This window comes from Podarcis vaucheri (genome assembly GCF_965113315.1).
Source record: "Podarcis vaucheri genome assembly, chromosome: 17".
NCBI classification, from domain to species: domain Eukaryota; kingdom Metazoa; phylum Chordata; class Lepidosauria; order Squamata; family Lacertidae; genus Podarcis; species Podarcis vaucheri.
The window spans coordinates 19,940,041-19,955,689 of NC_138755.1; the positions used below are offsets into that span (position 1 = coordinate 19,940,041).

Genomic DNA, 15,649 nt, shown 5'->3' on the forward strand with positions numbered 1-15,649 from the left:
GCTAGGTTGGCAGGAGCAGGGACCGAGCAACGGGAGCTCACCCTGTTGTGGGGATTCGAACTGCCGGCCTTCTGATCGGCAAGTCCTAGACTGTGTGCTTTAATCCACAGCGCCACACACTGTTTAAACATGTCACCCGTATTTGTGTAGTGCAGTCTTAAACATGCTTATTTAGGTCCCATCTGCACTATGTAATGACTGCTTAAATTGGTATAATACTGCTTTAAGCGCATAGTGCAGATGGGGCCTTAGATAACGACCAGGTGGTGGTGCTCACCTGACCCCAGGTTGTCCGTGTCACTTCTGCTTTCTGGGAAGTAGAGGGGCAAGGCGGTGGTGAGGTGCAAACGCACTAGCAAGAGTGCCAGACTGGCTCTGTTGGTGTATTTGCAGTGTTGGTCTTGCCCCTGCACCTCCACCTTCAGGTGAGTGGCAGTGATGCAACAGATGAGGGATCAGGTGAGTGTTGTGGCTGCACCATGCCATCCGCTACTGCTTAGAAGTAAGCAGTACTTCTAAGTGTAGCACAATCCTGAACTTGTTTACTCAGAAGTTAATCCAACTCAAATCAACAGGCCTTACACCTTAATAAGTGGAATTAATTTTTCCCATTTGTGTTGATATTTATGTTCTGCCTTTCTATGCCAAAGGCAAAGTCAACTTAGTATCTCTCCTTGAAATTAGTTTTCACTCAAACACCAATTCCTGAAAATCCTCTTCTTTAGTTTTAACTTCCAAGATTTTTAGCATAACACGTTCAAACAGCTGCCTAAATTTCCTGTATTCCTTACAATATTGCTTGCAGATATGTTAAGGGGAAAAGAGGGATAATCTTCTTTTCTATAGCTAGCAAAGTTATTGTTAACAGCTTCATAAACAGAAGTACATCTCTGTCCCACAGACAATAATTAGTAAAGGATAATGGACCATGATTAAATTCACATCCCTGTGCATGTAAACACTGGAGAGAGACTGTAAAATGAGGGCTGCTGCTGCTGAGAGCTATGTGTGTGTTTAAATATTTTGAAAGCCACAGCACGTGCTGGCTCCGGTCCTAACAATTACTATCAAAACAATGTAAGAATCATCACTGTTACTTAGTGAGGCTTAGTCGGGTATGACTAACATTAACATGCAAAGCCTTTGTTATATTTTCAGCAGGGGAAAATGAGCATTTCACTCCTATTAACTGCCTGAATGTACATCCAGCTTTCAGAATGTAGTTATCTTCATACTGAACCAACAGAATAAAAGGATGCTGAATAATAGCCAGCAAACCATCTGGCGTCAAGACATGCTAAACTGCACATGCTAGGCATTAACTATCAAACAAAAAGACCCAAATATAATATCTTCAGATAGTTATTTTGTTGTATACCATACCAGTGCCGAGGGCCTCCTGGCGGTTCCCTCACTACAAGAAGCCAAGTTACAGGGAACCAGGCAGAGGGCCTTCTCGGTGGTGGCATCTGCCCTGTGGAACACCCTCCCACCAGATGTCAAAGAGAAAAACAACTTCCAGACTTTTAGAAGACATCTGAAGGCAGCCCTGTTTAGGGAAGCTTTTAATGTTTAACAGACTATTGTTTTTTTAATATTTTGTTGGAAGCTGCCCAGAGTGGCTGGGAAAACCCAGCCAGATGGGTGGGGTAAAAATAATAAACTATTATTATTATTAAACATGGAAGGGCTTTTCTTATGCCTTAAAAGTTAAGTGTCCCTTCCAATGAGCAAGGAGGAAGCCAATGCAGTGAGCCTCCTTTCCACAGTACAGTGGTACCTCAGGTTAAGAACTTAATTCATTCCGGAGGTCCGTTCTTAACCTGAAACTGTTCTTAACCTGAAGCACCACTTTAGCTAATGGGGCCTCCTGCTGCTGCTACGCCGCCGCCACACAATTTCTGTTCTCATCCTGAAGCAAAGTTCTTTACCCGAGGTACTATTTCTGGGTTAGCAGAGTCTGTAACCTGAAGCGTCTGTAACCCGAGGTACCACTGTACTTTAGTAGCATCAATAGCTGGAGCTCATGTGGAAGGCCTTCCACGATTGCAGCGGCACTTCCACCTGCACGATAAATGCTGGATACAGCTGGGGTGCAGGACGGAGGGAAGTTAACTCTGTAACTTGTACAATTTAGAATGCTGGTGTTAAGTGTTGGTGAAAGTGATCTTATAAAAATAGGAATGCAAACTGAGCAAGTCATTCATCCCAGCAGTCTATGACTTGGAAGACTTAGGAATAAACAGTCACAGAACAAGGCACAACTGAAATGTGTATTTTACATCATGAAATACTTTTAACACTCAGCATTTTCTTGAAATGCAACACAACAAGAGTATTGGCGGGGAAGGAGTCCTCCATCTTCCCAGCAAGGATTGAATGGTGTCCCATTTGGGATGGCTGTGAGAAAAGAAAATCTGCCAAACATACTCACCAAGTACAATGACCACAGTCTTCAGAAGACTCATCATGGTATCCCGATTCCTACGTGGTCCAGAACTGTGCCTAGACATTCTCATAGTCCTCTGGCGCACGTACCCAAAGATATGAGCATACAAGACCACCATCACTACAAAGGTGACCAGGTTGAAAATAGCCCAGAAGACCAAGTAAGAGTCACTATAGAGTGGTGCCATGTTGGAACAGTGGGCGAGGTCACAGATGCAATTCCAGCCCACACTTGGTATGGCGCCCATGACAATAGCCATAGTCCAGATGACAACAATTACCACCACCACGCGCCGATTGCTCATCCGGGTATGTAGCTGCATGCGGAAGACTGTGATGTGCCTCTCGATGGCGATAGCCAGCAAGTTGGCAACAGAGGCTGTCAGGCTAGTGTCAATGAGACCCTGGCGAAGGAGCCAGGTGCTTACGGTCAGTCTTCTAGTGTTGGGTCCTGTGTTAAACATTAGGTAAAAATATGCCAGCCCTGCAAAGAAGTCCGCAGCAGCTAAGTTAGCCATTAGGTAATAAATAGGAAAGTGAAAACGCCTGTTGACGTAGATGGCCACCATAACTAAGAGGTTGGCTAGCATGATGAAGACACATACTGTAATCCCGAGGCCCATGACAAGCTTGCTCACAGTGTTCCATTCAGTGGCTAGGTACTTCCCACTTCTGTTGTAAAAGAAAGCAATGGTTTCGTTGTAGTAGCACTGGGGTTCACTCATCACTGTAGACTGAAAAGAAGAAGACAGAGCAGAATTAGAAGTTAGGCTATGGAAGTACTGCAGTGCTAGAAAACTAAAGACCACAAGAAAAGGCAATCAAAATCAAAGAACAAAACAACAAAACAAAAGCTTTAAAACTGTGGTTATTTTAAAAAAAAAGAATGTATGGAAAATGACATGTTGGTGGAGCTGAATCTGTCTAATTTAACAGGTGGTCAGATCTGTAGTCACTGGTATCCATTTCAAATTTACCAGTTTTGTTCTAGATACTATTAATATATTTCCACAAGAAGTATATGCATTGAATAGGGATGCTGGTGAACCTATCTGGGCTCAGGTCTGGAAACAATACTTTGCCTCCAAAAAAAGAAAAAGGGGGAAAAAATCAACACATTCCCAAGCCCCAAGTTATAATCTGAGCCAGAGAAGAATTCCCAGTTTCACTCCTACCCTCCACATCAGTCCATGCAGTTCCCAACTCACCTTCCTCCATCCACTTTAAAGATAACTTACCAGGCTGCTGAAGGTGAGAGAAGTGGTGGGGCAAGGGGGGAGAAATGTGGGGAGGTTTGCGTCACATAACTATGTGCCAGGACCAAAGACCTGGTGGACCGGATGGACCTTGGGAGAAGCTGCAGGAGATGGAGCTCATATACCCAAGAGCCTTTAATCTTGTCCTGGAGGGATAGATTCCTCTAATTCTCTCTCCCCATGTGCTTCTGCTTCCACTGCCACTGACTTGGCCAGTTATCCTTAAAGAGAAGGGCAGTCCAGGGCATGACAAGACTGGGTTGGCTTGGGACTTGTTTTGGAAATACTGTAGCTCAACTCATTTCTGAGCTAACCTGACATGAGGGAGAGGGAGCTTGCCCATCTTTAATAGTAATGTGTAGTATTGAACAAAAGTTACCTCTATGGGTAAAAAAATATGTAACAGATAAAAGCCTTTCGAGCTTAATTAATTTCCCACCTTGCTGTCTAGTCAGTGGTCAAATAGATTGCGTAAGTATTACACAAGTCACTGGAAGAGAAAATTCAGCTACCGTATTTTTTGCTCTATAAGACGCAACAGACAATAAGATGCACCTAGTTTTTGGAGGAGGAAAACAAGAAAAAAAATAAAGTGGTGCCTCACAAGACGAATGCCTCGCAAGACGGAAAACTCGCTAGACGAAAGAGTTTTCCGTTTTGGAGGTGCTTCGCAAAACGAATCTCCTATGGGCTTGCTTCGCAAGACGACAATGTCTTGCGAGTTCCTGCTGGTTTTTTTTCCTCCCCCCCTTTTCTAAGCCGCTAAGCCGCTTATCAGCTGATCCGATAAGCCGCTAAAAGCCGCTAAAAGCACTAATCCGCTAATCCGTCAATGGGCTTGCTTCGCAAGACGAAAAAACCGCTAGACGAAGAGAATCACAGAACGGATTCTTTTCATCTTGCGAGGCACCACTGTATTCTGAATCCCAGAAGCCAGAACAGCAAGAGGGATCTGGTTTCTGGGATAGCCTCTTGGTGTTCTGATTTATGGGATAGCTGCATGCAGCCTCTCCCGGGCAGGGGGGTGAAGGCTCCCTCAAGAGCTGCGCTCCCTTCTCCCTCATGGGGGAAAAGCCCCCAAGAGCCGCACACATGCTCCACACAGCTCTTTAAAGGGAGCGCTGAGCAGAGCCTCCTGCCTGCATTCACTCCATAAGACGCACACACATTTCCCCTTACTTTTTAGGAGGGGAAAAGTGTGTCTTATAGCGCGAAAAATACAGTAATTAGGTTTCACACCAGTACTGCATTAACTATCACTGCGCTACAAATGTTAAAACTTTTGTTAATAAACAGTTTTATTGTATTTTTCTATAGGTACAAAACAAGGAAAGCAACAACAAAATCAAAGGAGGGGAAACATAAAAAAGATAAAGAACCAAACATTCCCTTAGGCATGTATGGCACAATAGGATAGCAATGAATGAATAAAGTAGTTCAGTTACATAGCACCCTCAGAATTAATGTGAGGAAAACAAAAAGTGTCCTGACAATTTAAATATATATCATTCCAGTTTATGTGGGGTAGCTTCTCCCATGCAAAGCTAAGGAACATCTTTTGATGAAATTGTTGCATGCTATCAGTTAGCGAACTCCAAGTTTCCTCGCAGAATTATAGTTCTAAGGCTTCTTTAAGAAAAGGGAACAACTGCTAAACTAGTTTTGTCTGTAATGTAACTGTGCCTTCTAGTGTGGCCATATGTATGCATGCTGTAAGTAATTAGAGAATGCAATGCGTAATAGATTTCTTCTGGCAGGATTACACGTAAGAACATCAGTGGATTTCAGTTTCTAGCTAAAAGACAATGTGGAACTAGCAAGTCTGAAAACTATTCAATGGAAATCTTACAGGAGCTGAAAAGTCAACAGGAGTATGCAATCTATCACTGCCTCTGTAATAGACTAAGTTATTTGAAAGGCTTCAGCTAAGAATATCCCAGCAGACAATATTGCCTACTTTTTTGAAAGTTAATTACATTTGTACCTTGGAAGTCGAACGGAATCCGTTCTGGAAGTCCGTTTGACTTCCAAAACATTCAGAAACCAAAGCCATGGAAGCGTCCAAAAATCATTCGGAAACCAGAACACTCACTTCTGGGCTTTGATCGTCCGGGAGCTGATTTGTTCGAGATCCAAGGTATGACTGTATAAGCAACAATTTTTATTCCGAAACAATGCTGTGAACAGATCCTGATTACAGAATGCAATTCACTGGGTTTGCTACTCCCTGCTGTGTTACCTATTTATGGGTGGTATTTAAAGGGGGGGCCCTATTACTTAGGTGCAGAAAACGTAAATTCTCAAGCCTGCTTGCTCTATTCTGCTGCATGACAGTAAACCTTAGACCGTGGGCAGAGGCAACATGAAAATTTCATTTTATGGAATCCATGCTGTTCCCTTCTGCTCACACTGTCCCTTAATGTTTGTTTATCTTTTGCACCAACTATCTATCTCCATTATCCTCTGGTTCTCTTCATTCATTCCATACTCATAATAAATTTGTGTATATTTATATTTAGACATTTTAAAAGTACCAGAACATACCACTTTCAGTCATTCCCACTATTTATATCATCCACTTTTGGTTTTGCAAGGACAGATTTGCACTGTAATGGGCTGAGAGTCAAACACTTCTGTCCTTGGCAAATATGTACTGAGTTGTATGTCCCCTATATTGCCTCGCTCACTTCAAGTGCTGAAAAGTCACAATAACCTAACAAACAAATAAATAAATAGGAATGAAGAGCTGTAATATGAGAAAATTGGATTGTGGTTTGCTGTTCTTGATACGCTTTGAAAACTTGCTACTGTTCCTAAATTTTGGTTCAGAGCAAATGGTATCTAGGTTGGATTTCAGTAGAAATATATTTTTAAACCTTGAAAATTCTAGTGTGAGTTAGGAACTTTTTCTTCTTTGTGAAAGGAATTTAAAAATAAACAAACTCTAAATACAGTCTATTCAATAAAATATAAGATACACAAACTGTAATTTATTTTAAGAAAACAACAGTATGCCAAATAAGATTCCATTATCCTTCAGTCATTGATCCAGCCAGCTACTATTCCAAAGCAGTCAACAACTGCAAGCAAACAGTTCTTCCAACTAAAGTATTATGTAAAATATGGCCACAGATTTGAACTCCAAGCAGAAGGCATTTTAAGACACCATCTTCTTGATTCTATGTTTACTTGTTTTATAAAAAGCAAACCAACTATTAGCCTTTGAAGGAAGTTCTGGTTTCAACATCTTAGTGTTTGAATCTTGTCTTGCACCTCCTTGCTAGGACGAAAGGAAAAATTCAAGAAAATCCCATTATCTATTTTCTCCTATTTGCATTTTAGTTTGAAACCTGAGTATATAATATGCACCAACTGTCGAAGAATGTCATATGAGCTGGACAGTTGTGTGTGACAGAGGAGCTTGTGCAAAGTGTGCATTACCAAAAAGGGATTTTTAGCAACTGGGAGTCCGTGGAAACAACTGTGTGTCAAGAAGGTCAGAGACCTCTTTGGAAGCTATGATTACAAACCATAAGAGACCCTGTTGGAAGCTATGATTACAAACCTCCACAGACTGCCAGGAAAAAACCAAATAGGGTGCTGACCTTCCTTACTATTTATTCATTGTAAAATTACTACAAAGGAACAACAAAATGAAAATAGCTTGAGAGAGAGAGAGAAATAGAATATACACAAGGAAGTCACATTGTCCTTAACCCTCAAATGACTTTTTTCTGAGAAAGAGTGAGGGAATAGCCTAAACTCAAAATGCCACATTCCCTAAGGGCTACTTCCAGTATTTTATCACTGTCATTTATACAAATAACATAGCACACTCTTTCATCAGGGTTGACATTGTATTAAGCTGAATCCAGGGGCAGCATACAAAAATAGTGGTGGCCAAGACAGTTATGACCCACACGACACACACTCCCAAAGAATTTATGTAATCAGCAGAAACCCTACTGTGCTCATCTGGGTTACTCTACCTCTTGCCCTCTCTCCTACCACACTTCCTTTTCTGCTGTGGTGTCAGAAAGCCGAGCATGGGTCTCGTTCCCTTAGAGGCGGGACAGCCCTGTCACGCTGCTTCAAGCCAGAAAAACAACAACACACTGCCTATTCTGGCCTTATATAATCAATCAGGCTATGATTTTTAAATGTGGTTAGCATTCTCAAACTCACAGTCTCCAACTATGTAATAAAACATGCTAACTATTATTCTGTGAATTGTTCAGCAAATAGCAAGAGAGAGGTCCATGCCCCACACAACTGGCTTGTAGGGGGGTGGGGAACCGAAAGAACCTCCAGAACAGCAAGTGGGGGAGGTATAACAACAACAACAACAACAACAACAACAACAACAACAACAACAACAACAACAACAACAACAATTTATTATTTGTACCCCACCCATCTGGCTGAGTTTCCCCAGCCACTCTGGGCGGCTTCCAACAAAGATTAAAAATACATTAAAATGCCACACATTAAAAATTTCCCTGAACAGGGCTGCTTTCAGATGTCTTCTAAATGTCAGGTAGTTGTTTATCTCTTTGGCACCTGATGGGAGGGCGTTCCACAGGGAGGGCGCCACTACCGAGAAGGTCCTCTGCCTGGTTCCCTGTAGCTTTGCTTCTTGCAGCGAGGGAACTGCCAGAAGGCCCTCGGTGCTGGACCTCCGTGTCCGGGCAGAACAATGGGGGTGGAGACGCTCCTTCAGGTATACTGGACCAAGGCCATTTACGGCTTTAAAGGTCAACACCAACACTTTGAATTGTGCTCGGAAACGTACTGGGAGTCGATTTAGGCAAGATTGTTCTGAAATGCTTGTGCAGTGGAGATGTTCAAAACAGTGCAAAGTTGAGTAGGTTTTGCACATCACATTTAACCACAGTTTATTTTAAACATTTGCTCTTCTTCAACTTCAGAGAAACAAACCACAAATAATGAGAAGGCCATCGTGTAGTTTGTTTCCTCTGGTACACCAGGAGTAGGGGTGGAACAACTTATTTTAAATTATGGTTTAAAGTGATGTGCAAGTGGGTTTTTCAGTGCTGCCTGGTTTTTGTAGACCTACACTCCTCAGTATGAAATACTGTACCATAACACTCAGATGGTAATGAACAATCAACTTGTGAAACTCATAGAATGGCAGAAAAAGTAAGCAAAGCCATTATCCAGACCCCATTAAGTTATATTTCCTTTGGACAGGAGACAGAAGGTTTTAGGGGGCATGATCACACCACTAAACTTTTTACTTTTAAAAAAATCCTGGCAATATACTAGACTCTTGCAAACATAGATGACATTCAACTAAGGTTTACTTGCTTTGATGAACCTTCCCAGGGGGAAAAAATATGTAAACAGCATATACAACTAAGTAAACAGAAATCTGAGGCCTTGGGAAAAATGGGTTTTCTATCAGTGACCCACTGAGGTCAGGTCAGGCAAGGAGACCACAATTTCATTACAGCTTTAGTGTTCAATATATGCATTACGTGCTAACTATTCCACATCACGGAGGGGAAAATACTTGGCATTCTATAAAGCATTGCTTTTGGAGGCTGCCCTGGTTGTTTCAATTTGTTTGCTTTTCACATATTTTCCATCTTATCTTAAGCCACTACAATTCATCTTCATGTAACTTTGGAAGGTTAATCATTTGGGGGTGGGGGTGGGGTTTGACGGGAATGAATATAAAGTGCAATTACTCTGCTGACAAGCATATTCTGTAACAGGCATACCAAAAGCGAAAAAATGCTGTCAGAGGATTACTTCTCAGGATACACTACTCCTTAGCAATAACATGCACTGTCTACACATTACAGAATTTCACGAACATCTTTATCAGTTTACAGTTTATCAACTGTACATTTTACAGCGACAGTTTATCAACATCTTGGATATATGTTTTATTTCAAAATCATCTGAGAAAGGCTTCCCTCATTTTGTCCTTTAAGAATGGATATAGACATTTCACAAAGCTATATCTGTGTTGGCCTCTAGCCACTTTACCACCTGTACTGCAAAACCAAATATGGTTCTACCTATACTACATTTGCAAAATGTTAGCCGAATTAAGTTAAGTCCCTCCCCCAGCCCCCCAAAAATACTTCAGAAACCCTACCAGCGGTGGTAGCTAGAAAAAGCTTAAAATATGTCACAGCTTGGGGTCCTTTTCAGCTGACCAGCTGTCAACTCTTGCCATTTAGTATGGTACATGATTGTTTTACACGAGAGCTTAGAAATATAAGCTTGACAATTGCACATACTTAAAAATTTAGCAGCAGAGCTTAGTAAAAATCTTGTAACTGTTTCTGCTTACCTCAATTAGCTGTGGTTGTGTGATCACAGAAAAGGGAACTTCGGCTGAAGGGTCTGCCATGGTTAGTGGTCTGTTAAACCCCTTCCTTTCACGTATCAGATGTTTAAGTAAAGACTTGAGGTTCTGAGTCAGTTCTCAATCATGCTGACATTTGGGCCTAGAAGACAGAAAGACGTTTTAGGACCTTAGAAAAGTCAAAAGAAATTACTAGATGGATTAATGCAACAAACCTGTGTGAATAATCATTTACCCCCCAAAAAACAACCTAAAACTAAGTGAAATACCATTTTTTAAACATAAAACAAGAAAGTTGAGCATGAAAAGACCAAGTGCTACTTCCAACAGCCATTTTCATCCAACATACACAGCAACACACAAAGAGAAATCCTACATAGATTTCAGAAATCCTTAAAAGATGCATATTAAAATTAGATTTCAGAAAACCTTTAATGTGCTAAAACTCCAGTTAAACAAAGCTGTAACTGCAAAGGATCTTAAGTGTTTTGAGATCCCAAGTATAGTATGCCCCAACTTACACTGGGTTTACATTCTGGGGAGTGCACCTAAAGCCTAATCCACATACTGTATAGTCAAAACACAGGACTGCCAAAGTCCTTTTCCTCCTGGGACGCACGCCCCCTTTCTCTTTCTCTTTCTCTCTCTTTTTTTGCTAAGTGCATAGAGCTAAATATGCGTAATTTGCAGGCTTTCTGTATACAAATTTGCAATCGCAAAGCATATTGCAGAATTGGGTGGTGGGTGTACCAGCACCAGTGTAGGATACAAACTATCCCTTTGATTTTGTGCTGCAGCCCCTGCACCTCAGCTCATATTTGGCACAGCTATATTTATGAAAAACTTTAGATATTTCTATGCAAGCAGTTTGTGTTTTCGTTTTAGCCAACTGAAAAATCCTGGGTATTGAAATGGGTTTTGCTTCTTTGAGTTACTAAAGTGCTGAACTCTGTATGCTCTCCTGGCATCCTTCTGGACCATCTAGAGGAGCTGGGAGCAATGTTATGCAGTGGTTCCGCTCCTTCCTCCTGGGCCATGTCCAGAAAGTGGTGTTGGGGGATGAATGTTCAGACCCCTGGGTTCTCACTTGTGGGGTGCCTCAGGGTTCCGTCCTCTCCCCCATGCTTTTTAACGTCTACATGAAGTTGCTGGGAGAGCCCACCAGTATGGAGCTGATACCCAACTCTACCTCTCCTTCAAATCAGAACCAGTGAAGGCGGTGAATGTCCTGTGTGAGTGTCTGGATGCGGTTGGCAGATGGATGGTGGCTAACAGATTGAGGTTGAGTCCTGACAAGACAGAAGTAATGTTCTTGGAGGACAGAGGGTGGGCAGGTATGGCGGACTCCCTGGTCCTGGGTGGGGTAACTGTGCCCCTGAAAGACCAGGTGCACAGCCTGGGAGTCAGTTTGGACTCACAGCTGTCCATGGAGGCACAGGTCGATTCTGTGTCCAGGTCAGCTGTTTACCAGCTCCATCTGGTACACAGGCTGAGACCCTACCTGCCCGCAGACTGTCTCACCAGAGTGGTGCATGCCCTGGTTATCTCCCGCTTGGACTGCTGCAATGCGCTCTACATGGGGCTACCTTTGAAGGTGACTCGGAAACTACAACTAATCCAGAATGCGGCAGCTAGACTGGTGACTTCCGCTGGGATCATATAACACCGGTCCTAAAGGATCTTCACTGGCTCCCAGTACGTTTCCAAGCACAATTCAAAGTGTTGGTCTGATCTTTAAGGCCTTAAATTGCCTCGGCCCAGTATACCTGAAGGAGAGTCTCTACCCCCATTGTTCTTCGTTCAAGGGTCTTCTGCTGGTTCCCTCACTATGAGAAGCAAAGTTACAGGGAACCAGGCAGAGGGCCTTCTCGGTAGTGGCACCCTGCCTGTGGAACACCCTCCCATCAGATGTCAAGGAGATGAGTAACTATATAACTTTTAGAAGACATCTGAAGGCAGTTCTGCATAGGGAAGCCTTTTACAGTGGTACCTCGGGTTACAGACACTTCAGGTTACAGACGCTTCAGGTTGCAGACTCTGCTAACCCAGAAATAGTGCCTCGGGTTAAGAACTTTACCTCAGGATAAGAACAGAAATCGCGGCAGCATGGCGGCGGCGGGAGGCCCTATTAGCTAAAGTGGGACCTCAGGTTCAGAATAGTTTCAGGTTAAGAACGGACCTCCGGAATGAATTAAGTACTTAACCCGAGGTACCACTGTACAGTGGGTGCAATGAAACCAACTTGCACTCTCTCTCTCTCTCTCTCTCTCTCTCTCTCTCTCTCTCACACACACACACACACACACATATCTCAGTTCTCCAAGCTACAATCTGAATGATCATCTGACTTCAGTTTGCATCTAAAGATTCCACAAAGAATCTTCCAAAGTAAAGGATTTTAGACAATCAAGTATTTTTCAGTTGAGATTGTCTGAGTTGCAAAGCTCAATAGCTCACTGGCATTAGAGAACTTACCCAAGTCTATTGAAACCGAGCTACATATCACTTCAGTGAAGATTGCTAACAGGTTTCATGTAACGGCTGCAAAATGTGCAGATACAAATGCATGGAACTTAATTCCATGACAGCTGACAAATTCTTCAGCGAAAGTGATCTCCTGCAACAACCTTTTGCAGTGTATTCCCAAGCCCCAACAGAACGCTCCTGTTCAGGACACCAGACAGCCTTGAACAGAAGCTTTGTACTACTGTACTATTTATGGCTTGCAGAGAGCATTTTTTTCTTTCCACTATTTCTGTGCTGTTCAATAAAATGTTAAATGTGTTCGTATCAGAGCTTGCTTTCACCCTTCACTCAGCGCAAGCACTTTATTTCTCTATAGGAAGTGGGGGAGCATACGGTGATTTTAAAAAAACCTCACCCCCCCAGTTTCCTCCGTTGTCCTTTTCTTAAAATGACACTTGACACATTCTGTGTCTCAGCTGCCCTCAAACACAGACTTGATTGCTAGACTTGCGCAATCTGCTGACTTCTTGAAATATACTCAAGAGTCGAGAAATTTCTCTTTAGATAAACATACCCAGATTCAGTTCCTTCCTAGCACTATGTTACTGATGCTCAGGCAATGCTAGTTTATTACCTAGGATATTCTTTCCTCTGATTTGTTGTTGTTTTAAAAAATGTTGAGAACTTCCCATACTGATTATATACGGGCTTCTAATGCCCATTATATAGATAAGTGGTATTTGCCATGGTGCTCATAGTACAGATTGATTAGCACTAAGAAGGGTCCTTTCTTTAAATATCTTTCTAGCATTACTAGCTGGGATGCAGGTGGCACTGTGGGTTAAACCACAGAGCCTAGGACTTGCTGATCAGAAGGTCGCTGGTTCGAATCCCCACAACAGGGTGAGCTCCCATTGCTCGGTCCCTTCTCCTGCCAACCTAGCAGTTCGAAAGCACGTCAAAGTACAAGTAGATAAATAGGTACCGCTCTGGCGGGAGGGTAAACGGCGTTTCCATGCGCTGATCTGGTTTGCCAGAAGCAGCTTAGTCATGCTGGCCACATGACCTGGAAGCTGTACGCCGGCTCCCTCGGCCAATAAAGCGAGATGATTGTCGCAACCCCAGAGTCGGCCATGACTGGACCTAATGGTCAGGGGTCCCTTTAGCATTACTAATGATGCCCAGGGAGAGCCCTGCTTTTCTGAGTCAGATTTAAACACAAACCAACAATCTTAAGCATCACATGCCATGGTGGAATCTACTTCTGCCTCCTTCTTACACACGGTTGTTATAACACATTTTCTTCAGTGTCCTACACACTTCCCAATATTCCATGAGCAAGGAAACTTTTTCCCCTCATTGAAAATCGGGGGGGGGGGGGGGCAGGGCCAGAAGCAAAATTGGGTGGAGCAATGTATCCAACTCTTGCCTTTGTAGTTGGCTATAAGTGAGAGCTGGAGCATAAAGAAGGCTGATCGCTGAAGAATTGATGCTTTTGGATTATGGTGCTAGAGGAGACTCTTGAGAGTCCCATGGAGTGCAAGAAGATCAAACCTCTCCATTCTGAAGGAAATCAGCCCTGAGTGCTCACTGGAAGGACAGATCCTGAAGCTGAGGCTCCAATACTTTGGCCACCTCATGAGAAGAGAAGACTCCCTGGAAAAGACCCTGATGTTGGGAAAGATGGAGGGCACAAGGAGAAGGGGACAACAGAGGACGAGATGGTTGGACAGTGTTCTCAAAGCTACCAGCATGAGTTTTACCAAACTGCAGGAGGCAGTGGAAGACAGGAGTGCCTGGCGTGCTCTGGTCCATGGGGTCACGAAGTGTCGGACACAACTAAATGAGTAAACAACAACAACAACAATATTCTAGCCACACACACACAAGGTAGAGGTTTCAATTCTCCATCTAGCAAAGTGAGAAGCATTATCAGAGTTCAAGGCCACATTTCAGCAAAAAATACTCAAGAATGATGAAGAGCAGGGCCAGTAAGGTCTATGGCCTGAGAAGAGGGTCAAACAGGAGACCTGAGGTTCCCAATCCGTCATTTTTTCCCAAAGGTGCATTATTTATTGATATTTTTCAAGCATCATGGTCAGGAAGAATTTTATTTTTCCTATTAGGTGTGGAAGGATAAATAAATGCATGTTCCACTAATGCTTCCAAGTTTGTTTGGAAAGGCAAAGTACCCAAAGGGCAAAATAACATGTTCTAGGAGTGATGACCTTCCATTCCTGAACTCAGTTTAGCTATTGCACCTCCATTCTTCTCCCTTGCCTCTACAAACCACAGCCTCTCCCTTGACCTAGCAAATCTGCAAGATTGTATCAGGTCATTACCCATGAGCTCTCACTCAGTCACTTTGTATAATTGTTCATATTCATTATTTGGTTCATCCTCACAAGATATTTCAAAACATGCACTTCAGCATTAAACTGTTCTGGAGTGCACAATTTGTGAGCCACCAAACCAAACATAGCCCACCAGCTATTTTGGCAGCCCACCAGGAGATCCATAAATCTCCTATTTTTTCTACCTAACGAACAGCTAAACAAGAGCGTTTGAAAAAACACTTTGCCAGTCCCCATTCATTGCTGGATAGACTGTCCAAAACAGGCCTGCATGGTCTACAAAAATTTGTGAAACAATAGAAGATTGCCTCTATGATTCCAGAACCACTGGACATGGCTCCTGTTGTGGAATTAATCTGTATATTGGTTTCATTTTGCCCTCAATATCTGTGAAAATGTGATTAATTATTGTTAAGAAGATCTCACCTACAGCTGAATACCTACAAAGCCGCCTAAAACTATATGGCCCAATTAATGTCCGCGAATATTACCAGTGCTAAGGTTCTAAATGTTGTTCTTGTTGGCGGAATCTGTCTGTCTTGGGAGACAATGGAGAAGTGCGCCTTTGGGGGTAAAGTCGAACTGTTGGAATTTTACAGAGCCTATTGTGGTTGTAGAGATGGATACTGGAGAAAGGTGTTTGGTTGCAGCTGGAGCCGATGAAGGCATCCAGTTGTGCTGCTGCAGATGCGCCACAGTGCTTCTTCCATTAGTGCTCCTCCCAGCAGTCTTTCCTCCTCTGGTCACTGCTATGGATGCACAATCTGTCTGTGTCCAGGCACTGC

At 42.9% G+C, this 15,649-nt stretch overlaps 1 protein-coding gene across 1 annotated transcript in view; it reads right to left on the reverse strand.

Moving 5' to 3' along the window:
• Window positions 1–15,649, reverse strand: part of LPAR1 (lysophosphatidic acid receptor 1) — a 57,197-nt gene that overhangs the window by 24,602 nt on the left and 16,946 nt on the right. Inside the window, exons 2-3 of the mRNA XM_082205096.1 lie at window positions 10,030–10,186; window positions 2,435–3,182 (exon numbers count right to left, since the gene is read on the reverse strand). Of these exons, the coding sequence (XP_082061222.1) occupies window positions 2,435–3,182; window positions 10,030–10,089 (808 nt within the window). The 5' untranslated portion in view covers window positions 10,090–10,186. The remainder of the gene's footprint in view (window positions 1–2,434; window positions 3,183–10,029; window positions 10,187–15,649) is intronic.